Source organism: Grus americana, chromosome 5 (assembly GCF_028858705.1).
Source record: "Grus americana isolate bGruAme1 chromosome 5, bGruAme1.mat, whole genome shotgun sequence".
Taxonomy (NCBI): Eukaryota; Metazoa; Chordata; class Aves; order Gruiformes; family Gruidae; genus Grus; species Grus americana.
The window spans coordinates 41,276,166-41,302,349 of NC_072856.1; the positions used below are offsets into that span (position 1 = coordinate 41,276,166).

The 26,184-nt window shown below is 36.6% G+C and overlaps 1 protein-coding gene and 1 long non-coding RNA gene across 5 annotated transcripts in view; one reads left to right on the forward strand and one right to left on the reverse strand.

Moving 5' to 3' along the window:
* AKAP6 (A-kinase anchoring protein 6) overlaps nt 1–26,184 on the forward strand; it is a 291,212-nt gene that overhangs the window by 58,065 nt on the left and 206,963 nt on the right. For all 4 annotated transcript variants that reach the window (XM_054828350.1, XM_054828353.1, XM_054828351.1 and 1 more), the window contains exon 2: nt 1,520–1,877. In XM_054828350.1, coding sequence (XP_054684325.1) covers nt 1,554–1,877 — 324 coding nt within the window. In that variant the 5' untranslated portion in view covers nt 1,520–1,553. The remainder of the gene's footprint in view (nt 1–1,519; nt 1,878–26,184) is intronic.
* On the reverse strand, nt 18,894–24,402 carry LOC129207433 (uncharacterized). The gene is made up of 3 exons (XR_008577438.1): nt 24,353–24,402; nt 20,863–20,924; nt 18,894–19,406 (listed from the first exon to the last, which is right to left on the reverse strand). It is a non-coding gene; the product is annotated as an uncharacterized LOC129207433 (long non-coding RNA).

The following is a 26,184-nucleotide window of genomic DNA, read 5'->3' on the forward strand; positions in this document are numbered from 1 at the left end:
AATAAAATCAAATTAACATTAAATATAATTTTTTTTTCCTACTCAGCTGTGAGAAGTAGGCTGGTGTTTGGATACTCCTTTGGTACTCTTATTGCCTGCAGGAGTTGTATGGATGCTGAGACTCTACTTGAAATATTTAGAAATATAACTCAGTATTCACAGTGTAGTTGATTTAATAGTGAAAGGCACTGGTTTCTTTTCTGCAATCTTATAGCTGTAATGCTAAAAGCTCAAATGCAGTCTTTATAGAAAAGAGGGTCAAACTATAAAAACTTGGAATGATGCCCAAATTAGTAGCTGCATAACTGAGTTATTTGCAATCTTAGCACTGTGGAAAAGGAATACAAGCAAAAGTTACTAAACTGTAGTTGAAGTATTTTTACTATGCGCTGGTTAAAAGAAAGAAAAAACAGCTTTAAAAGGACCTAATCTTCCTAATTCTCTTAATGTATACTTATTGAATATAGCTTAGGGTTGCAAAGATTGAAGAAACAAGTAAGTGCTCGTATAAGGTTTAGTGAAGTTGCGTGTCAAAGGCAGGCATGTGTCAAATTTAAGTCTCTCCAAAATTAGGTAAAAAAAATACATCTCCTACTGAATGAAAGTTTTCATAATGCTTTAGGTACTTAGCTCCAAACCAAGTGCATGCTGTTAAGTACTTTTTTTCTTGGGCATAGTGTTTACGGCAGCCTTCTGTATTACCTACAGCTAGAATGTACAGAGAAAGAGGTACAAAGTAAAATGTTTTACTTATTTACTGTTTCCAGTGAACCTAGTAAGTATACATTGGTGACACGGATTTTGGGCTTTAATAAAGCCACTCTTGTAAAATGATGTTTTAGTTTTAGGTACATATTTTGACATTTGGAATTCTTACTTATAAGTTTTGATAGAGTTGTTGCTTATTGCAAATAACTACAAACTAACAAAGCTACAAGAATTTAAACTTCAAAATTAAAATCTGCCTGCAATGGATCAACCAAGTGTCCTCAATAGTTGCTTCAAATTTGCCTTCAAAATTTTTGTTGTACATGATCTATAGTAAGGTGGACAGTTGGGAAATTTGAATACAACTTGAGATATTTTGTGTTTAGTCATAAATTTCAGGCCAAGGAATATGTTCTATTAGGTGCTAGTTTACAAATACCAGTCCTACATTAACTCGTGGAGTTCAGTAAAGTTTTGCTAGCTTTGTCAATGCTCAGTTTATGTTGCAGTTGTAGAAAATTGGAACATATTTTTCATCAATGAAAGCTATCATTTCCAAGGTGACTGTCTACAATGAGAGAAATGCGGTATTTGTTATTTTTCTCAAACAAAGAACATGTTTGTTCAAATCGACAAAGTTAATTTGAAAAACCTATTTATTCTTGAACTACTAGTGTAGATTTGCCAGGTGAAGAATTTATTTAGAAGTACAATACCTCTCAGATGTTGCCATTTACTCCTCGTCTTCTGAACATTTTTGTTGCGAAATTTGGTCTCATAACAGCAGCTTCTCTTCTTTTTATCTTTGCAGCTCTTTTGGAAAGAATTATGGTTTAGGCTTTCCCATGCTAGCCATGGATGTAGCACTTTCTCCCATGAGAACACAGGAACTGGATCCCATGCCGTCTGATGCATCTCCCATGCTTATAAACATGACTCCTACAGTGGAACGAGATGGGGAAGAGGATGTCATGAAGGAGCTTGATTCTGGCCAGCAGTACGAAAAGCCACCTCCTCTACACACTGGGGCTGATTGGAAGATTGTTCTCCACTTGCCAGAAATTGAGACCTGGCTTCGGATGACATCTGAAAGAGTCAGGGATCTGACCTACTCTGTCCAGCAGGACTCGGACAGCAAGCATGTGGATGTGCACCTAGTACAGCTGAAGGTAGGATAAATTTTATATTGCAGACTTTTCAGTGAAGGTGGTTCACCCTACTCTGCTGTTGGCAAAGTAAATAAAAGGGTTTTTCATAACTGCTGTAGCATGTCTGACAGCCTGTGTTAAAAAGTGTATAAATCCTTTTCAGGGAGATAATAGAAACGGTATCATTCTCAGATTTTTTGCAACATTATTTACTCATCACTTAATTCAGCAGTCATAACCATATTGATGAACATGTTCACACTCCAAGAGCAGGTAATACAACACTAACGGTAACCTGACCGGACATCTCGGAAGTGCCCAGAAATATTCCCATTGATTTTAATGGGCTTCAGTACCTAAAACTCCCAAATTTGTGTCCCAATAAGCATGACTGCTCGTTTGAAAACTAGGCAAGTTTCAGAGGCAGTAGTACAGAAAGGTGGTCTAATGTCTGGCCTTACAGTCACGTAAAGGTTACATTGGAGATTGAACTCAGGTGGGACTACATACAAAATGGTAAATGTGTAGAATTTTTTTTCCGTTCTGAGTCTTGGTAAAAATATGAAGTGACAAGATTCAGTCACAGCCAGTAAATAAACTTTTTTTTTTTCTTCCAGCAAGAAAATGCATTAGCAAGACTAGACTTTGTCCCCCCAAAAATCTGCGTTTTGTGTAAACTAAGAGCAAAATTTTCCCTTCCCCCCAACCTGACAACCGAACACAAATATCTTTAATCAATTATCTCTGTCTTGGTCCCAGATTTAAATTTCTGTGTTGAATCTTTCAAGATATTAAAGAAATTCAAGGTGAAATTCAAATAAATAGTGTCTGGGACCATATGTGTATGTTCATTTGTGTGGCTTGGTTTGCTGCAGCAGATGAAACGTGCTTTTGAAGGCAGCAATCTCCAAAAATAGCAGGCAAATGTTATCTCTTCAGACTGAGCTGTCTTCAGAGTTGCATTCTGATGCCTGTTTATGCGGACATAGTCTTCCTTCATACTCAGCGCGATGGTATTTTATTTGTGTTTATTTTAGGACTGGAGCTGTAGGCTGTCTTAAAATACAACTCTGTGTACTAGCGCTAACCGTAGAGCAATTGTACTGCAATCAGTCCTAACCAGGTAGAGAGCTGATCTTAAGTTTTTTATGGCCCTGCCATTTTCTGAAATATTTGGGGTAGATATTGCCAGCTTTGGATGAGAGAAAGGACTATGTCCACAATGTGCAGTAGGGTTTTAGCAAATGTGCCTAAAAGGTATTTCTGCTGGCAGACATAACAAATCTTGCTGGACTAGGTGCCCGTTCTGATCTGGAATTGCTTGTGGCTCTATTAGTGCAGTGCTGAGCGGAAACTAAAGAGCTGAGGAGCTTGTGGATGGTATTCACACGCAGCTGTGGGGTGGCTCAGAGCACAAGCAGAACTGATTTCTGCCTGCTTACAAAATGAGAATATTTTGTACGTATAATTCACTCTGATACATCCACTAAAACGTTTTATTGTGGCCAGTGAATGAATAGCACTCCTCCCAGTTTTCTCCTTTTTCGACTTTATTTGTGAAATTGCAAGAGTCAATGGTAGTTCATAAAATACTTTTCTAATGTTGTTTTTCCACGTAAGCAATTGCTGTAGCACCTAGGGATTGTTTGGGACTAGGAGGAAGTCTGGTTAATGCAACTGTAAAAAAAGGACAAAAGAATAACTTGAAGGAATCTCAATTATCTGCAGTTATCTGGTCTGTCAGCCTAGGGGGACCTGTCATGGAGGCAGTCAAATATTCTGTGTACAGAGCCTGGGCTCACAGGGAAGTGCTCTTTTTCTGAGTGTTTATACGTGTGTGTATCTCTCTGTGTGCACCATAATGACTTGTATTTGAAGATTTTTTTTAAACATTTGATATATTTTTAAATTTGTCACAAAGTAGCATAAAAAGAAAAAGCTTCCAAAAAGATCTCAAGTAGTAGTAAAAACCGCAGCAAAGCCGTAGCAAACACATTAGAAATACAGAGCTTCTGTAACCTGCTTACCTTTAAACCTGTATATGGACAAAAAGAAAACTGTAAAAGCAAGTGTTGTGGAAATGCTTTTATTCAGACTTTAGATATATTTTAAATTGTTTATCCTCTTGCATTATATAACTTAAGGAAAATCAACTAAGCAAAAAAAAAAAAAAACCCAAACATAACCTCATGTATATCTTCCTTTTCTATTTCTTCTGTGCTCTGAAACTTCTCCTTGAGGGGCTTCTTCCAGCTGATTTGGGTCCTTCTGGAATTGTGGTGCCCAGGCTGGACACAGGGCTCAACGTGAAACTTCACCATTGCTGAGTGAACTGGAAAAAGCATTTCACTTGTCTTTCAAACATTATGTAGCAGTTTAGTATTTTCTTTTTTTTTTTTTTTCACAACAGCAGGAGATGGTTGATTCTTGTTCAGCTTGTGAGTCGTTGTAACTCCCAAACTCCTTTGCTGTACTACATGTTTTTTCACCTCTCTCTTATCCATTATATCTGTGAAATTTTACATGTAGGATTTTACCTTTGTCCATTCTTGAACTTTTGTTGTGGGTTTTTTTTGTCTCCCCTTCCTCAAGTGTGTCTGTGACTTTTTCAGATCCATATCTGTCTTCTGCTATGTTTGAAGTATCTCCCCCAAGCGCACGTACTGTTATCATCTGCAAATTTAAGAAGCCATCTCTCTATTCCTTTGTCCAAATCATAAAGACAAACATGAATGAAACAGACTCAAGATAAAAGTCTATAACATACTAGTTTCTGAATATAATTTTTAAACTGCAAATGTAGCAATAAGGCAAACAATTTTTCATTTTTTCATAGTTGGTTTTCCTCAGCCAGGAGATGTTCAATTCTGTTTTCATGCAACTTTCTATTTGTTTTGGATGTTTAAAGGTGATTACCTTCCTCTGGCCATCAGTTGGCTCGTGGTGATAGGGCTGATTTTAGGATCTAGACCATAGCAGACTTTTTGTTATTCCTTGGAAAAATTGCTCAGCAAACAAATCACCTCCTCTTGTGAATTTTTGCTGTTATCCCTGTTGCAGATCTGTCTGTGCTTCTGCTCTTTCTGTAATCAAGAGTGTTGTTTCTTTTTTGTGACTTGTTCCCTGGGGATTTTGGTGTTTGCTGCCAGTCTCTTTTCACACTACATGCCTTGGGGCTTTACTAGCCACCACTGCTCCTTTGAAAATACTTGTTTCTTTCACTTTTGCAATGCCCTTTCTCAGAACTAGCCATGCAGCATGAGTGGGAGGCTTCTCTTATGTCGTCCCTTGGGAAATTTCCTGGAAAGCTCAGCTTCATATGAGTGCTTCAGTAAGCTAGATGCATGAATCATAACTCTCCGGGGTCTGGAATGCCTTATATTAGTCATTTATCTGGTCATCATTCTTAACTCAGGCTGTATCATGCTAAGATACATTTACATCTCTAACACATTCAGTGTAGCTGTTACTAATTGCAAATATTTGTAAAAGATAGGAAAAAAAAAGATGTTTTTACTACAAGCAAATCTAAAGTGCACGCTTTGTCCTTGTATTGTGTTAGCCTGCTGAGATGCTTTCATGACTCATTTACTTTTTTTTTTTATTCTGAATAAAATATGCTTGCTTTTACAGCAAATTCTTCCTTGGAATCTTCCTGAGGTTCAACTTGGATTCAACTCCCATTCTTCTGCTTTATTTTATATCCCTTAACCCTCTTAGGGAGGGGTCTAGTGTTTCAAGTTATTGATTACTGCTTTCTGTCTTTTTGAAAAACTGTAATTTTAGATGAGCTAGTATAATCTTCTGTGTTTGAGATGTCTGTCAACTTCTAACTTTTTGTGGAATAAAGCACTCCACCACTGTTTTGTGACTTAAATGTCTGAACCATATATTGTATATTGACGTAGAAACAAACACCCTTTATGCTATGATAATGTCTTTAGATCTTTGTGGACCATCGATCTTTACTCTCTTTCCAAGTCGAGAGACTTCAGTCATCTTTCTCCAGGATACCTGGGTCAGCCTCAAACATCTCTTGACTGGATCTTTCATCTTTCCTCCTGACTCCTACAACAAGATTTTCATGAACTTTGATTAGAGGTCACATATCATGTAATCATCCTTTTGCTATCTCTGTTTCTACTTTTTGGGGGTGGGGGCGCCAAAAAATTTTTAGTTCCTTTTCTCCTTTTATTTAAATCCTGGTTAAGAGAAGAGTGTAAGGAATGATTAAAACAAGATATTAAAGAATATTAGTTTCTAATATATCTGCATTAGATACAAGTTATTCCTTTTTTTCATTCCATTACAAGCATTTTGAAAAAATGTAAACCCAGGGTACTGTAGGTGTCTTTCTCATCCCCTCCTCTTGAATTCAGTAGGCTTTTATTGAATAAATAATATTAAATATTACTGGTTTTACTGAATCAATACTGAAGACTGGACCAAATGACTTTCCTGAGTACTTTTCAACTTTTTTCCCCCCATATCAGTTCCTTTTGAGAGCAAAAAAAATCAATATTTTTTTTCAGATGTTAAAAAGAAATCACTCAAAATATGGTTGAGTCTGGAAGATAACTTCAGTAAGTTCAATTTCTTGTAATTTGGAACTCAGAACTGTCTTTATCCTAATCTGTAAAAGGACTTAATGCTAGCAGCACTGCTGAAGTATCTCATCTACCACATGTCTTTCTGTAACACTAGAGACAGGGCTATTCTTCTCATCTTTGGTTTGATGACCCGATGTCTCTGTAACTCTGAGGCTCGTGACAACATACCTTGCTTCTACAGTTGTACAGCTTTTCAGTTGTGCTATCTAAAGCACCTTTAACTAAGGGTTCAGATGAAGTTTTCCTAGAGTCCAAATCTCTAGACTGTACAGACAACTGTGTATTATAAGAGAATTTGGAGAAGTATTAAGCCTCAGCATGTTACCAGAACATAATTGCTACTTTACAAATGATCACAGAAAATGTTGGTGACAGTCTTTACAGAAGGATGTATAGGTGAAGCTCCTAATGGAAATACTGTGTGGACTGCTTTATCACAGAAGTTAGCCATAAGAGACAACCGTCGTACAAAACGGGTGAAAATAAAACCTTAATTGGAGAGGTTGACTGAAACTTTGTTCAGCTGTTTTGCTTGCAGGCAAGTAGGATCCTGATACTTCAAGTGAAGGGTTGCTACACAAATTTATGAGAGCTGTTATTCTGAAGGAGGTGAAGGGAAAATAATGATTCTTAAATTCACAGAGATATTTCTGAGAAGACTCCTGGGCATGTTTAACAGTTATTCTTCATGAAACAAATTTCTCTGACAAATAGTTTTATACCTTCCACATGTGGGTGTTAGTATGAGTGTCTATAAAAGCAGACATTTGATTATAAACTATGGTCTATAGCTCAGTGGAGATAACATAAAGGCATATTATTATGTTTAGGTCTGAGGACCCACGAAGTTGTTGCACATAAATTTGTGGAAGTGTTGGTATTTGCAGAGAGTCTCAGGTTTAGCAAACAGGTTGAGAGCCAGTAATGCGGTAATTGATTTTGGCACTATTAACAGTCCTACACTAAGAAGCCACCTTAAGTTGCATATGAAATAAAATTAGTTTAAACATCATGGAAATGCAATTCAGATTAAAAAAGAAGATGTAAGGATTATCTATGCAATATGATATCTCTACTCTGAAATGTGATTTTCAGGTTTTGAGAACTATTTTAGATTGTCTATAGCTAGAGGACAGAATGCGCACACCAAATCTCCTAAAATGAAAGTGGGCTGTAACTACAGGGAAGCTGTAACTTCTTTCATACTGAACCAGTTAACATGTCCTAAATGTGTAGGACTGTGCATCCCAAAGGGACTCTCTTAAACTAATGACACTTGATAAATTTCAGTCTCCTTAATCCACTTAAAGCCGTAAACTTCTCTGAGAAAATTAATCTGAAAAGTTAAAAATTTGAAGGAGCTCGAATGCTTCAGTTGAATGCTGAGGAGGAGGGAAAATATTCTCCGTGCTATCAACAAGCATACCTAAACCCAAATTTACTGAAGAATTTTTTAAAAGGCATTTTCTTGAAGTAGTTGAGGTTTTGGTGTCCACTACAGATTTGAAGTAAATAAAAAATTACTCAGAATCTTCAAACTCTTTATGAACTTCAAATATAAAAAAGAAAATGCTAGCTGCAGCTGTATTGCAGACTCACAGTTCTGCGTATAAGGATTTCTTTATTGCAGATTGGTAAAAACCCTTTAGATCTTGGTTCTCTATGTAACATATGGAATATTTCTGTGTTAGATTAATTATTTCAAGGAAAATATATACAAAATCACTTCGCTCTTATCCTTTTTTCTTTTTTCCAAATCCAACCCAAAATCTCATCTGATGACAGTTTATGTTTGTAAAGCACGTAAACACCGAACAAACAGTAATTTGACTATAAGGGTATTATGTCTTACACTGGTTTTTATTTACAGTCATTCCAAAGATTTGACAGTCTTTGTAGATTACAATCTAAGTAACTGCAGATGTGACTGCTCCTTTTTTTTTTTTTTTTTCTTTTTCCAGATGGTTTAATACAAATACACCACAGGCAGAAATATGCTACCTGACTGGCTGCAAATCAAAACCAAGTTTGCTTATGGAAGTACAGTGAAAGACTAGATAATAAATACATTTATCTATATGGAACATTGCCAGTGGAATATATTTATATAAACACATAAAATATGTTTATATTACACTGGTATTGGTGAAATGCTTTTTTTGAAGGGGAAGGGTTAGGGTTAAGAGAACATTCTAGCTAAGCCTCTAGTCAAACGCTAAATTTATTGTGCACTTATCCCAACAACCTCAGCAGGGCAACTTTATATGCCTTAATTCACCTAGCATTTAACCAAGGGGTAATAGGATTTATTTGGATAAAACCGGATTTGTTGTGGATATTTCTTGAACTGTTTGTAGGATCTATCATTTTTCTTACATTCAAATTATTTTTCAGACCGTATATTATGCACTTCAAAAACGTCAGGCACTCAAAGTAACTCTACGGAAGCAGATGATATATAATGATATATGTCTGTAATGATAGCTTGATTCATCTACATATTGGCAGAATATATCTGCTATATGTATTAGTTCTATGCTTTGTAAACATAACATTTCATACACAATTTAAAGGAAGCAATTGGTTGGTTAGGAAGCTGTATTCTTATTTAGTTTGCCTCTGAACAGCTTGGTGGAATCACAGCATTAAGTAGAGCAGTCGAGTGTAAATGCTGGTAAATATAGATTAACTGTTCCGAAGTTGGGTTTTACCTTTTACTTCCAGACTAGACTTGAACGTCAAACAGGTGGGTTTATTAGCTCTTCTTATTTGAGTAGTTGAGTGTGCTTACATTTTTTAATTTTTAATTTTTCCTCTGTGCCCTGAGCATATTCCCCTCTTTTGGAAAAAAAGTCAGAATAGAAGACATGGAGTACCAGAAATAAAGACGTGTTTCTCAAACTCCATTTGGTCAATCACATTGTTTAGAAGCCTTCCAAGTTGTATGGCATTTCTACAGTCTTGCTCAGATTGAGGTTTTTAAGGAAAAAGACGTGACTTGTTTACCACATCTTAACATGCTTTACTACAATAACACTACACCTATAAAAAGTCATCTTGGTGTTGTAGCTCTTAGGCTAAATTCTCTTCTGCCTGAGGGCAGCAAAAACACTTTTTCCACATTCCTCAAAAATTGTCCTAATCCCTTGGCTATACATTATCACACATAAACAGAGGCTAATGCTCTGTTCTATAGAGAGTGCGATCCTGGAGGCATTAGGATTGCTGTTTGCTTACCTACCGCATCAGTGCCTTCAGGGATAAAAATGATGATCAAGTAAATGTCAATTTTCTAGGTGCTAACTAGGTTTAGAAATTAGGTGCAACGTTGCTCAGACTTGTGAGGACTGGTGGTAGTCTGAGCTCAGAAATGCAAAATTTTAGGCTGGATACTTTTAATAGACTGAGCAACAGAGGTGTACCTGTGGTATTTAGATATCTATGAGCTAAATGGCAACTGAGCAAGATGATTCAGGACTGCATTGTTGCCTGCCTTCTGTCCTAATGTTTATTCTGCTCTGGTCACTAAAGTTGCTAAGAATGCATTCCTGAAAGCCCAATCTTAAGTTCCTAATGGAAAAAAAAAAAATACTGTTCTGATTGCTTATAACATTTCTCAATAAATACATGAATGCATTGGATTGCTGCTAGCTATATATTATTGGTAATGCTGAAACCATTTTTGGTGTTACGGATATTTTATAGTAAGTCAGTATCTCTTAAGCCTATGTAGGCTTTTACACGTTTTTAACTTCAAGTACCTGAGTATTGCTAGTGACTGTATTGGTTTATTAATATTCAGACAATCAGTTTTTCAACAGTAACTTCAGAAAAAACAATAAATACCAACCTCTGTAATCTAATTTTAAAATTATGATCTAATACAGTTGTAGATAATACTGCAATTTCAAAATGAAGTTTTGTACCCTTAATGTTTAGCTAATGCACATTGATAATTAATTCTTTTTAAAAAAAGCAAAAAGACGACAGGTAAACACAATACTTCTTAAAAATTATGTGTATTTATACTGTGCCATGCATCAGCCTAATAGAAAAAAAAATTCCCCCTCTCCTGCCAGTATTGTTCAGTCTGTGTAGATACAATGACGTTAAACTGATTTTCTTTCTCCTGTTATAAATTAATAAACATGTCTATTGATACAGCCCATATTTACGCAAACCCACTCTCCTCTAACTGTGCTTGGGTGCCATAGGAGATATAGTACGAACACAGAAAGAGCGTACATACTTTATTGGAGGTTCAGTTGCCTTCTAAAGAAACGTTATTTAAGAGGATTAAAGAATTGGGAGCTAATAAAAAGAAGGAAAAAAAATGGAGAAACAATAAGAAATTCCTATCTGTTGTGATATAATTTCTGAGTAGAAAAGTGAGAACTACTTGGTTAGTCTGCTGTTTTCTATGTTTCAAGGGAATGAATGTAGATGAGAGCTGGAAAGGACTTAACTGGTAACCCCAGTCATAATGGAGGATCTGGCTTGCATAATTTATCAGGATAAAGGAATAAATAATAAATGTTGCTCACAGTGTGCTGGACCCCTTTTAATTTTGGACTTTCTAGAAGAGCAGGGAAAGGATACCAAGAAAAATGATTGGAATTACTGCTTTTGTGACAAAGGGACTTGAATATTCCTTGGAGTGGTAGAAGACACCAGCACTGGATATCCCTTCTGGGCTTGGGCAAAAGAGATTTAAAAAAAAAAAAAAAGTCATCATCATAGGTTACCCAATTGACTCATTTGGGGTCCATATGCACGGCCTTTGGAAAGGAATTGTGAACAATGTGTGGAGGATCTAAGCCCTCCCGTTAGTGCAAAGACACAATCTGAACAGCTCCGTAAATCAGCTTGAGTTTCCTCAAAGCAAACCAGTAAGGATACATTGAGCAAAAATACTGCAACTTGTGACATTCCTTCCAAGGGAGTGCTCGTCTTGGAAGGGTAGAGATGCATTCCTTAGTTTCTGAGCAATGTATTTGGACATAGACAGGTGATGTGCAATTCAGGGGAGTGTGGATATAAGAGTAGAGTAGCATCTGCAATGCTATAGACGTCTTCAGGTTGTCCTAAAACAGATGTTTGGTTTATTCAATAATCAGGAGACTCAGGAGAAGAAAGGTGAATATTTGCTTGTGAAAAGGGAATTGGAACTCTAAAATGAGGAAAAAAAGTAGGTGTTTAACCACTCTCCACTTCTTCATCTAGTTCTAAAAATAAAAACTGCAAAACCTCACTCTCATTTGGATGTCTACACTTTTGAAATATATATTTATTCTGGAATTTCTGGTTTAGACCTCAGCAATACATGAATGCATGTAAGTGCACTTTGACCAACTATAATGATTATTTCTCCCTCTTCTCACTTCACATTGCTCCTACCTTAAAATATGCTAATAGAGGATTTAGAAAATGAGCTGATGTACTCTACCAACGGTCTCTGGAGAAATATTAAAGTAAATATCAAATTCCAGCACAGATGTTACCTATTACAGTCTTCTCTAGTCTGTATCCTAATCTGACTCAAACACAAATGTTTACTGGATATAATGATGTAATGATATAAATACTTTTCAGTATGATGAAAAAAATGTATGTTAAGTCATTGTGCAAATTGATTAACCAAAACATTTGCTGAAGGAATGTATTTTCTCGTTTAGTATATGTATATGCGATGATAACACCTACTGATGTCTGGATTTCCTGGAAAGAAACTAAATTAATACTATTTCAATGGTATGAGTAATATTTACTAATGTCAACTTTTTAAATTAAAGGTCATTGATACAATATCATTATTTTTATTTGAAAGTAAGGATGCCAATGGGAATTTTTATTATGGTAGCTGTGACCTGGTTGAAAGAATTTATTTTATAAACATATATGTAGATATGTAAATATATATCTGTGTGTATAAACAAAAGCTTACACACAAAAAGCAGTGCCACATAAATCCTCCTGGTGATTTTTTTCATGAGGATTTTTTTGAGTCTGTACGTAGTTCAGAAAGTAGGATATTATTATGTTTTATAACAGTCATCTAGTTCTGATCTGCATTGTGAACTATTATGTTTACAGACGTTTTCTTGCTTTGCATGTTTCAGTAGGCTTTGTGGACATATTTCTTAATAGTCATTATACTGGCAGGGTTTGTTGCTCTTTCAGTTTATAATTACATGTCACTTATAACAGATATCTAAAAACTGTAATATGGCGTAAGGGAGCAGTCAAAGAACAGGCACAGAAAATTGCACAAAATGTAAGGAATTCTTTAGTTTGCTTCCTTACTGTTAAAATTGCCTGATGGGCTTTTATTATGAGAGAGTTGGCAGAAGAAATATCAGGTTACAGGATGATTGCTGTCTGAATGCCAGAAATGCACATGAATATTTCAGTAACATCACACACTTGCATTTTAGTAAGAACGAGTTCCACAAGTTTGTGATTTTTAAACATCCTTGGATATTTGTCTCTCAAACTACATGAATTCTTCCTCAGAATGAAATCCCCTTCTGTATAGTAAACCATTAAAAAGCCTTCTCTGGATTGATGGGATTCCTTCATAAACCAAGTAAAAGCTCCCAGCTAACGAGGAAGTAAGCGCAGCAAAAGGGTGCTGTGTATTTTCGGGTGGAGAACGCAATGACATGTCTGTATAGCTATACTGATGCTTTTAATTGAAATGTTGCCCTATGCATAGTACCCATCCTGTGACTGAGGTGTCTTCTGGAGGACCGAGATGAAGTTCATGTGGCCTTGCCCAAGCCTGATCTGTCTTCTTGGGGCGGTCTGGGAACCGTGCTGGACCCTGAGTTTTTCTTAAGGGTTGCTCGGGAGCTTGGCCTCATTTGCATCTAACAAATACAGCTGGGCGGCAAGTCTGGGCAGGAGCCTAGGTTCAGGCTAATGTCTGACTGACATTGTAGATGTGGTGATGTCATCTTCTTCAGAAAAAAATTATAAATACACACTAGATTTTTTTCCTTGGATTGTCTTAGGCTTCCTTGAGTATGTGTAAAGAAGCATTAGCAGTATTACATACGTTCATCCGAAAGATTTGATCTGAAGATTTTAATGTGTTCCATGAAACTGTCTCTAGTGACATTGTGCAGAATCAGAGACGATGAACAAGCTTTCTCTTTGAACAGGAGTTGAACTATTTACAATGGACTGTGCAGAAACAGGGAGGAAAAGGAGAGTTAATACCTACCAGTTCCATCTGTTAAAGCTTTATGCACGCTCTCTCCTCTTTCTCCTTGTAAACGATTCCCTGGAGGAAGATAATAGCTTTTGTGGAGTCACTTATGATTCTAGGCCTTGCATTTCAAAAGATGGGGCACTTTTTTTTTTTTTGAAATGTTTCCATTTCTGTTTGGAAAACACATGTAATTTAGAAGGCATAAAGCAGCACTGCATTAGCAATCGTAGCACTCCTAAATTCTGGCAGACCTTTCATAAGTTTTCACAAAATATAACATCTACTGGATCTAGTAATACATTGCAATTTCCCTTTCCCATTGAGCAGTGTACTTACTTTTCATAATCTGTATTAGCTGAGAAAATTCATCTCATAGATTTCAGTGAACCATATTGCTTTTATTCTCCTCAGCTGGCCCTGCAACCATACCTGCCCTTAGCTGTGGTTACATACTTCAAAAGGGACTTGAAACAAGTTACAGTATAGAGTCTTACCTTTTGGTGTGGCCATTCGTCTCTTGGTGTTCTGATGAGTACGTTTGCTTCTGATCACAACTTTTACAGACAATCAACAGGCGAGAAAGCAAGTAACATTTCTGCAGAATAGGTTCTGTAGACTTAATCATAATTTCTCTGGTAATGTATAGGGAATAGATATTTTTATATGTGCATTTCCAGTGTGACATTCTGAAGTGGTGCAAAGTATCTGTACTTTTGGATATAGCAAAGTATCGAAATGACTGCCAGAATAACAGAAACAGAACTGAATTTTTAAAGCTATTAAACTGTGTGGGATGAGCAAAATGGTTTATACACCACTCAATCAGTGTGTATGAAAGGTATGGCTGGAATTTGTCACTACATCCCAGCACCGTCCAGCAACTAGAAGACAAAATCATCAAATGGAAGTCTGCAAAATCATTAGCCAGCTATGCTCTAAAGTCATAGAGCTGAGATACTAAACTGAATATTCTTATTTGCTCTTCAGCAGTTATTTTTGAGGCTATATTTTTAAGAAGCAAGCAAGGCTAGAAACCTTAAATCCAGGCTTTTGAGGTAATAAATGAATTTCACAATCTTAAAATCTGGACATTTAAGAATATTATCAGGTATCACGAGACTCATGATAAAATAAAAGGAAGAGGGATATTTCCAAGGGCAATACAGCAGGATTTATATAGATGTGGTACCATTTAAGCTATCCTATGTTTTCTTTGCTGAGGTCATCTGGACTTCTTTCATACAGCATTTATAGGGACTTCCTGAAAGTTCGGATGTCTGCTTTAACTGTGAAGACAGGACAGTTTGTTACGCATTTGTTTGTCCATCATCAGGTACAGGGATCCCTTCTTTACCTATTTTTCACATGGGGCTAGCATCTTAACTTGAAATGGATAATTTTGATTAAAATAATTGGATTAAAATAACAAATGTTATGCAGTGCATTACCTGTAAATGTGTGTAACCTCATATGGGTTCTCGCATGTGATGCACACAAATATAATCTCTTCAGAGAGTGGTTTAAGTATCCACCTTGGTTCTGAATCTAGGGCAGCAGTTCAGTATGAGGGATTAAGGCAGATGTAAATAGGAAAAGTATCATGGGAAAGGAGCCAGTCTCTTTTCTCTGTAAGAACATTGCATCTCTGGTTACAAATACTGTTGTTTTCTTCCAAAGAAACACCAAATACTGACAGTGCTGTATTTCTTTCTAACTTCAGGTAGAATAAGTAAGGAATGCTGAAGACATGCTTTTTTACCATGTTACAATTTAAATTACATACTTTTGGTTTTCAGCTGAGATCTGCAAGAATAGCTTCCCTGATTCAAATCTGTTCCAGATTCTTTCTTGATCCTAATTATGAATGAAATTCTTATAATATCTCTCAATGTCTACCCCTGTTTTCTCTTTCTTTTTTAATGCTAAGGAATAAATAAATACAGCATCAAACTAAGCATTTGAGCAGCAAAGACTTCATGGTGATCTCCACTGCAATCTAAGCCATTGTTTTCTCAGTTTTGTAGTTAGAGTATTTGGGACTGTTTCATTATTTTTGCGCCAGTTCTTAATTGTTTGCTGGATTTTCTTTGCTATTGTGTTGTCTTATATAGGAGATCTGAAAAAGAGCAAATCAGAAGGAGAGGGCCACACCTGTAAGTTATTATAGAGGTTGCTTGAAAAATTACCAAGGAAAAACCCTTGTTATATAGGTATCTTACAAACTGCTGAAAAACTGATTTTCCTCTCTTCAAAAGAATACACGTGTTGGTGTGGACCAGCTCAGGAGTTCTGTTTTGCTAGGCTGCAAGGCAGTTTCTAGCTATCAGTTGCTAGCTTTATTTTCCAATCTCTCCCCTCTGTTTTCTTTTCCTTTCCGTGTTTTTCAGGTTCTCTTTCACACAATTTTTGTCTTCAAAACTCCCATCTGATTCTTGTCCTTTTAAGTTTTCTTCCTCCTGTTTGTCCTTCACCAAAAGCACATTGCCGAGTCATCTGCTACTATGCTGAATGGCTGCTTCAAAAAGCCATTCTTTCTTTCTTAACCTGGACCAATGCCACGTTCTGTGGAGAGGGCAAGAGCCTGCCAGAGCACATGTTTAAAATACTTACCGCATTAGAAATCAAGGAGGGATGTAGAGGACAACGCTGTTCTCTACACATGGGCCTTATTTCATTCTAGTGCCTTTTTTTTTATTAAGTCTGGTTTTGTGTAATTTTATGACCATAGAAGAGTAAAGAGAAAGTTCAGTTTAAAATCTTTAATACCTTTTCTAGTATGCTCAGAACAATGAATGCATAGGTTCTTAGGGTGTAGGACTTGCTTCTGCTTCAAAGAGTTTCTAGTATGGTCGTGGTATGTTCCTGCAGCAAATTAGCTAGTCAGCAGTTGGCCGTGTGTGTTGACACACAGTTCTGCATTACTAGAATCTGATCTTGCTGACTTTAAGGGAGGTTTTATACTTAGTCTTGCATGTTCCCTTATTAAAGACAAAGATTCAGTTGTTATAATTGAATGGATACTGGGTTTGTTGCCTTGCTGTTTGAATAATCTCGCCTTGAATAAGAAATACAGCTATTAGCATTTATAGAAAGGAGGCAACTTAATTTTTGTAGTGAAAAATGGCAATTGAGAAGAAACTATAAAGTAGACATCTACAATAATTTCCAAGAATTCTCCATTAAACTGCAATTATTAAATACTTCAAGTGTACCTTGAGGGCTTCACTTCATCAAACTGTTCCAGGCAAGCGGACTTTTTTGCAGAACCAGCTGCAATTGGGAAATTACCCAGCACATATAAGTCGACTTTCCAGGGCCAAAATGAACAAAACAAAGCTACACAAAGTCAAAACCTCTGCATTTAGTAATATACAGAAAGCCAGAGATGTAATATACATTTAAGACATAGTTTTGCAAATGTGCATGAAGTGCATGGCAGATGATTAGGGGACTGGAGCATCTCCTGTAAGAGGAAAGGCTGAGAGAGCTGGGTCTGTTCAGCCTGGAGAAGAGAAGACGGAGAGGGGATCTCACCTACACTTATAAATATCTAAAGGGTGGGTGACAAGGAGAATGGGGCCAGACTGTGTTGAGTGGTGCCCAGTGATAAGACAAGGGGCAATGGGCATGAACTAGAATACGGGAAGTTCCATCTCAACATGAGGAAAAACTTCTCCACTGTGAGGACCGAGCACTGGAACAGGCTGCCCAGAGAGGTTGTGGAGTCTCCTTCTCTGGAGATATTCAAAACCCGCCTGGACACAATCCTGTCCAACCTGCTCCAGGTGATCCTGCTTTAGCAAGGGGGTTGCACTAGATGATCTCCAGAGGTCCCTTCAAACCCCCACCATGCTGTGATTCTGTGATTTGTGCTCCTGGGAAGCCCTTGAACTGTATGGAACCACTTAAATGTGGAGTTTAATAACACATTTGAATTACTTTTTAGCATGTAAATAACATGTTTATAATGTTTTACCTCACTGAGTCATTTTTATAAGGATTAAAATGTCTTTATTGCATTGTACCCCTATTAGAGAAATTACTTTCACAATGTACAAGTTTTGTATCATGTAGTATTGTAGGAAAATCTTTGTAATTTATCTTCTTAGTTCACTAAAAACATAAAGGAGATAAATTATAAATTTCAAAAATAGCAGCTTTGTGTGTAATTAATTGCTTTTATTATGTACATTTAATTTTCTTTTTCATTTGTGAGAAAACCACACTAAATACAGTGTCCTAGAAACCTAGAATTTCTGTTAAAAAAAAAAAAAGGGAGCAAAAAAAAAAAAATCCCAACATGAAAACCCAGAGCCTCTGTGCAATAGTCTTCAGTAATAGCGTTTAGTAACTTCAATAGTAAAAAAACCCGATGAGACATTTCAGATACGGTTTACTTTACACCAGGCAGCTTTCGCTGCGATTGTGCTGCAGCACCACCTAGTGCTCCGGGGAGCTGAAGGAGTTTCCCAGCAGCTGCTCCTGCTGCTGGGGGGGGGGGAGAAAAAAAAAAAAAAGAAAAAGAGAAAAAAAGAGAAAACCAAAAGTTTGGTCTCGCATGCACAGAGCTTTGGAGCATCAATAGTAATTTGCAAGCGTTTTTTAACGTTTATCTGAAAAAAGTCGTTACTAATGTGTCAAGTTTAGCATAATAAGACTTACAAAATGAAATGCTTGATCTTGCAATGCTAGAGCTGATATCAAGCCCTTAGGGAAATGTGTGTACATTTATGTATATGCTTATAAATATTTATGCTGGTACTCTCATGAAGCATTCAATTTCTACAGTGCTTTATATGAGAAAAATAGTAGCCTGGCAATGCTGCTAATGGGAGACAGTGTTTAATTTAAGGGTGTCCCTGAAGATGGAGATACCTATAATCCCAGAAGTTTCTCCTTGGATACAAAATTACGTCTTCTCTAGTTCTGCATAGGTCACTGGATAAATTAATGTTTTAGTTGTTTTTACAGACTATTCTGAAGTTGTTTACACAGTGCAAGTTAGCATGATCACACCCACTGTATACTTGATATAATGCAGACCAGACAGACACAATGTGACTTGTATTGAAGTCCAGAATAAACTGGTAGCAAAATCAGGAGTACGAACAAGTTATTTCAGTTCCACCAATCCACAAGACCACTGCTGTTATCATCCCCTCGCCCTCTCAGGCAGTTCCTGAGGCAAGCTCTCCCTCTGTAATAGCACAGCTCTTTTACTGTTTTGTTTACGCTTCACAATTTATTTTAATGAAAATGAGCTTTTATATTTTGCAGCAAGCATTACATTAGTACAAAAAAAGTTTTCTGGAAGAGGTGCAGAGACAAATATAACAACATCCTGGAAATGTAATGTATCCAGCATGATAAAATTTTAGCATGAGAAATGCCCTTATGCATTAAGCAGACTAATGGATTTTGTTTAACTTCCTTTGATAAGTTAATGACCATCTAAGTATCTAACATCTAAATATGTTTCTAAATAGAAATATGATAAAGTCCTTTTATCCAAATGTACTCATGTACTCACAAAATGTACTCACAATATGAGTAATGTACAAATGTACTCACAAAACCAAATCAGTGAAAAAGATATAGGATAGGCTGAACTTGAAGCTCAAAAAGAGACTGATTGCATGAGCTGGCACGTATCCTCCACAGTATCTGTGCTCTGCCTTCAAAACCTCTGTGTGTGCTTTCCCTTCTTTTTCTCTCTTCTTTGAAGTCCTGTAAGAATTATTCACACATAAGACATACAGCTGTGCGCAGCAAACCCTGGTAAGAAGCAATGTGAAATATGCAACAAAATACTGTACTCATTTTGCGTGTGGGATGAATAAGGGGCTGACAGTCCACTGAAGCAGTGATAAGACCAAGATTTTTGTATGCCGCGTTTCCCCTAAGCTCAGTTTTCTTTCTGTTGCCTTGGAACAATATGTGCATTCATTTAACTGTGGAGTAAGACTGTTTGGTCTTTTGCAGTTTCATTTCGCTGCAACTCAGATGGACTGAAAGAACAGCTGAATAACTTGATATTGAAAACTTAAAGGTCATGAATATTGCATGTAACAGCTGTTTCCATTAAAAAAAAAAAATGAATGATGTAATCCCATTGCCTAGAAATGTCTGGAATGTGACAATCAGTCACTTGGAATAGGAGAAGGAAAACCAGTTTTAACCAGCCTTTCATTTCCTAGGAAAGACCATGTTTAGAGTTTTGCATGATTAAATCCTTCAGGGCGAAAGCTAAAACTGTCATTTGTCTAGCTATTTATTCTCTATGAAATATTAGAAATGCAGTTTAGAAAAAGAATTCCTCTGCAGCAGCCTTACTCAGCTTTTGGTTTTTCAGGAGGATGATGAAATCTTATAAGAGAAGTCTGGCTCCACTTAGAGTCTTTCAATTACAATATATATCTCTGAATATGTCAACTCATGCTTTGTAATGATAATGCATTGAGGATTTTTTTAACAGGATATTAAGCTTGAAAACTGTGGGTGAAATCTGCAGCTTCATCTGTTTTCACTGCACTTGTTTGCTGGAATAAATAGGAAGCCAACATGCCAACATGTGTGCACTCCAAGCAGCCCCATTTAATTCCTTATTTTCTGAAGGAAAGAATTTGAAAACGGAGGGAGGAATAGATTAAACCTTCAGTCTCTGCTGTGTGCAAATGGAAGATATGCTGCGACAAAGGGCTACATAATAGCTATGCAGTGAAAAAAGTGATTTAGCTTCTCAGTGATTCTCAGTTTAAATGCCAGTAATGAAAATGCCAAAGGCAGTATTTGCTGATGTTTTCTTTATCAAAAGGAGAGGTTAATGTCTATACTACTTCTCTGTGCCTCATGTAGGTGCATTTCTTCACATATTTCTTCTGAAGACATTAAATAAATGCAAATGCGTGCAGTAGGACGAGCACTTGGGACAGATTGGTTGTTAAACGTCATTTTTTAATTAAATTATGGTGATACACATGCTGCAAAAATCGTCACGTTAGAATGTATCTGTTTTGCTTTCAGTGTATTTGCTGCTTCTAACTGGTGTGGTTTACTTTTTTTGTTTATGCTGACTTAGGGGAGTGCTTAGGGAAAATTTAGGGAAATGATGAAAATATCAGTTAATTTAAACTTCATTAAGTTTGAACATTCCCGCCCTTGTATTTAGACTTGATTATATTACCTGCAAGAGAATGAACCCGTCCTTTTATTCTGATATCTTCAATGCCGCAAACTGCCTTTTATCTAAAAAGTCGCAGAACAACATAATATCACGCATCTGACACTTGTCTTGATACCCTTCTAGAATTATGGTGCACGAGTCTTTGATATACTCCATGCATAGCTACACTTGTGAGAATTAGTAAATACCAAGCAGAAGAGAGACCTGAATTTTGGTCTCTTGCATCCCGCCCAAGAACCACAGAAACATAAAAGAATTTTTTTTTTAATCATGCTCATTGAGTCACTTAAACAAACTGGATATCACGGCCAGAAAGCCTGTTCTCTTTTTGAGAAACTTTTCCAGTCAAATTGTACACAAATTTCTTTGCAAAATTTTGATTTAAATTAATAGATATTTTTTCCAGTAAAGATTTATTTACCTGGAAAACTTGAAACTAGCTTAACTCAAGTTATCCAATTTTGTTTGCCAAACTCATAAAAGATCAGGTTGGTTGCAGATGAGGGCTGCATTCTTAGTCTGTTATATAAAAACCATGAGTTTGTAATATAAATTATGTAGGCTGGTTGGTAAAGATAGCACAAGGGAAAAAACATAGACGTTAAACCCCAAACAAAAGTGTATCATTGAAAAGAGTTGCAGTGATGTTACAAGTTTGAAATGAGAAACCTTTCGCATCTTATTTCTGATATATTTTTGCTGAACCCCCCCAAAACCTCATTATTAACAAATCAAAACAACCCCACCCGGTAATTCTGTTTAGACTGTATAAGTCAACCCATGAGTGATGTAACTGATCATAGGTGTCACTTAATTGAATGTTTGCATTTTACCTAACCCTTCTAAAAGTATTTGTATTTCAGGGAAAATATATGACTCATTAATTCTACCCCTGAGCTGTTTTCCTTACTGCCTTCTCTCTTTCACATCTCCAGAATAAATTGCCGAAAACGTGCCCCATTGTGCAGAACTACTAGCAATAAAGATCTTTCAAAACACGATGAAACCATCCAGCTCTGCTGAATTATCCTCCTACTATGTAGTGTTTGTTTATTGAAAAGTCAGCTCATGTATATTATTCTGCTTGTATTTCTTTCACCATGGATTTATTCATGATCTTTATAGTTTTTCTGATTAAGATGGTAGTCCATTTCCAACTCACCAGTAGACTACATGCCTTTCTCACCCAACTTGACTCATCTATAGCCACCTCCTGGAACAGGGACTGCAATCAGCAAATAAAATACTAGCTAGTAATGCAAACGACATGCTGAAATGTGTTTCTTGGAGTTACCTGGTATTCAACAGGGAATAGATTTCCTGCTATTAGACAGCTATGAATCAAGTTTCAAAGAGAGAACTGAGCTGCTGATGCTCAGTTATACTTTCTCAGCATTTGACAAGTTACGCCCCAAAACGGCGGAAGCCCTTGCAGATTCATAGCATCTGAAGGTATCACGCCACTGTTCATATAAACTAAATATAGGTTTTAATTAACCTTGGAAAATCTATTTCATATTGTAAAACCTACTGTACCCTATGCACCTACCTGTTTAAGTACTGGCACTCGATGAAAACTGGTATTTTTCCTATGAAAGATATCATGCTTTTGAACCAGAATAATTTGAAACTGGAACTTAAATAATTTGCACCTGAAATAATTTTAAATAATTTTAAGCCATGATTTTTTTTTTATTTAATTTTTTTTTTTTTTTAATTTGGCCAGAGAGTTTCATATAACATTGTTCCAAATGATTTGAGTAAAGCCAGGTAATGCAGTGTAGGATAAAATCTTTGAGCACAGAGCAAGCAGCTGCGGCCAAAGCTGGAAGTGCTGTTTCAGTCAAATTTTTTTCCCCTCTACTAGTCCTAATCTGCTTTTTTACTAAGCACTAAAACAAAACATTTGCTGGTATTTTTCCTGCCATTTTTGAATCAAATACTGTTACCCTCTTTTTTAAAAATCCCTGCTTATTCCTATAGAAGTCCACCTATGTATATGTTCAGGAATTGTTCTAAAATGGAAAACACACCTATTTTATTCTAGATTTTGTGATTTCCAGGTTTTAAAAAAGCAAATGTATGAAAGAGGAAAAATCTTTTTTATTGACTTCCTTCTTAGAGTTCTTGGTGGCTGAGGCTGTCCTGCATTACCGAGTCAATGCTTTCCTGATGTCTTCAAATAGTTAGGTTATGATATTTCATAAGAAATCTTATGTTATAAAGGTATTCTTCTGAAAAAAAGGTAAGTGTGTATCCGTGACAGTAAGGTTTCTCTCCTTATGCTCAGGGTTCACAAGTGTGTATGCATTCAGGTGCTGTACTGTTTGTGGTGACTACAGTATCCTTCTGAGAGCTGACCATCTCGAAGGTATGTGAATGGTCAGCTCACTCAAAACCTCTAGCTCTTGATCTTGTGATATATTTGAAGACTATGGGGCCAATATTGTAGTTTAAATGTTGGTATTTGGGATGCCTCTAACAATCAGCTTGTCACTAATTGTTTTGAGTGCCATCTCAAATTTGTACATAACTCAGGATACATTTGATGTTTTTAAATGAGGACAAAATGAACATATGTTGGTTTCACTATTGTTTTCTCAATATTTTTAATTCTCAAAAGTACGTTTTGCCTCAGGTAAATTTTGCTACAAGATCAAGGGAGCAGTTTCATTCTGATCAGCGACGTATAAAAGTTAGTAAAAGCACCAACTTCTCTTGGCGGGGATTTTGTTTGGTTTTGGGTTTTTTTTTTTTCATTATTTACTCTCTCCTTTGTAACAAATCTCTCTCTTTAAATGGTGTTTCTGATTGCGGTGCTTTCAGAAAAGCTTGTCGTGCGTGTACGCGCACACAAGCTGGCTGACCATTATAGCTCTAATCTGGGGCAGTCGGAGGAGCTGTTTGTCACGGTTCCATCTGCGAGGTTAGATCTGCCACTATTGGAAGTATGAGGATGGGTGGGAACAAGAAAGCTGATCCATGAACAAAAAAGAAGAAAAGAAGGGGGGGAGGAATGAGAGTGAACAACGAATGAGGGTGTGGAGGTATGACTGAGCCTTTCGACATGACTTTGAAATAGTTAGCCAGCCAGAGAATTCAGAAGGAATCCAGGGCAAACGAGAGGTTACCAATGGCCTAGTACAGAAGAGGGAGCCCTTTTCAAGAGAACCGAGGAGAAACTAAAAGATATTGTTAGAGCCCAGCTGTTGTAAGTTCAGCTCTGTAAGTGATTTTCTCCTCCTCTTCAGGATGGAATAGGTATTAATTACAAATGCGAACATTACAAAAGTAATAGTCTCTGTTTTGTAAGTGATGAATCACTCCATTGGGGAAGTCATAACTTCCTATTAATACATTTGTTCCAAGCATATGATCTACCAAGTCCTAAAATACATTCTAAGCTTCCTAATATTAACCCAGCAAATATTTCCATTCCATTTGAAGCTTAAAAATGAAAATCAAAATAAATTGGGAGTCAGATACTCACTTTTACGCTGTGAATTAGAGGGTCTCTCCTCTCCGAGATCAGCTTTCCAGGGTTACCAAGTGACCAATATTATACTAGATTCTTTCCTGTCATAATGCCATAAACATTCTGCTGGAACTTAGGTCAGCGCTTAAAATAACCTTGCTAATTGCAAGTCTACAAGTGTCGGCTGAAATTTCAGTTAGCTGCCATAGAGCAGATCTGAATGCTGAGAAATCACTTACTGTAGCTCTGAGCGTGCAGGGGAAGAGCGGACAGGCCTAAACTTGATCTGCACAGTTACACAGGTAGAGGCAGCAGACTATTTGCTATATTTCATGCAAAACAAAAGCTGTCGACTCGGCACTGAAGATGGATTGGGTTACAGATTATCTGTGGCTTACATGTCTGTCTTTTAGACAGACACTTGTTTTCTGAATTGCTGGTTGCGTGTGACTCCTTTAGCTGAGGAAAGGAAATGGGACAGTCTTTTTTTTTGCAAAGCTGAAACCTGAAAACTCTCCTTCCAGCATAAATGAGGTAAGACAGCATTAAAGTGAAATACTTTACAAAACATTAGAAATGTCTAAAGCAATAAATTTTCAGTGTTTGCAAACTGTTTTTATCAGTAAGGGCAATTTATTTTTTTTTTAATCAGCTGTTTTTCAACTTCTAAAGAAGTATTGCAGGACCTAAATGTGTTTGGTTTGAAATAATACAATTAAATTCCTGTGCACTGTAAATCTAACTTGCAAAATTGACAGATCTTTTTCCCTGTGGATGTAGATTTCTGAATATTGAGAAAAGCTTGTTCAATCTCTCTCACTCCCTGTTCTACATCATGTAAAGTTTCTGCAATCACATTCTTAGGCTTAAACAATTTAAATCTTTCACATCCGAAGGTAAAAAAGATGTTTGTCGTGTGTAAAGCTCTTAGTCCCAAGTTTTGACGGGGAGATTATAGCTTTTTTCTGTGTGTGGAGATGAAACCCAATCTTCTCTATTCCCTGAGACATTACTCAGCTAACTTTTTATAGGTCACAGTATAATTAGAAATAGACACTGTAAGATTATAATTACATTACTTTGGCTAAAACTTTGACCTATATTGTGAAGAGATGTGTTTAGTAAAGACTCAGGAAACCAACAGACTGAAAATAATGTAAGTAATGGAAAACATGGAACTTCATCATTATATCTAGAATTTACTATCTTTATAAGAAACTTAATAAATTCTGGAGATCTTCGTAGGGACACTGAATATGATGTATGAACACTGATGCTTATCACAATTGCATTAATTTAGGAGTCCATTTTCAAAATATTCTGTGAGCTGTAACCTTTCCAAAGGCCCTTTGTTTTATTTTTGTTCTCAGCTCACAAAGTTGTATGTGTGCCATGTCCTGAGGAATATGCTCAGACTGCTCAAAAGTGTCTGTTCTCTCTGCAAAATTATTCATTCTCTTGAAATTGTATCTACAGAAAAAGTTCAGGAATTTTTTGTTAGCCAAGACTGTTTTCTTCAAAGATTTGCATTGGATTAAGATGATAAAGCCTTTTGATTTCCTAAAGCAAAAGTTGGCGCTGGATGGAAAATTGTTGACTGATGTATATAGTTTGTACAAGGTGCCAGAGGAATGGGAAATCAGCCATAGATTATGGCACCGGTTATGTCTGCTATTTGAGCAGGAATTTCTCATTGACTTTTAAAAAGTTTTTACTTTTGCTCTTCAGCTGCCTGTGCATCAGTTGCCAATTGCTCTTGTTTAGACTTTGCTGGCTAAGCAAGTTAGGACCTTCATCTGTATAATGGCAGTCATTGCCATATTCTTCTTGTGGTGGGTTGACCCTGG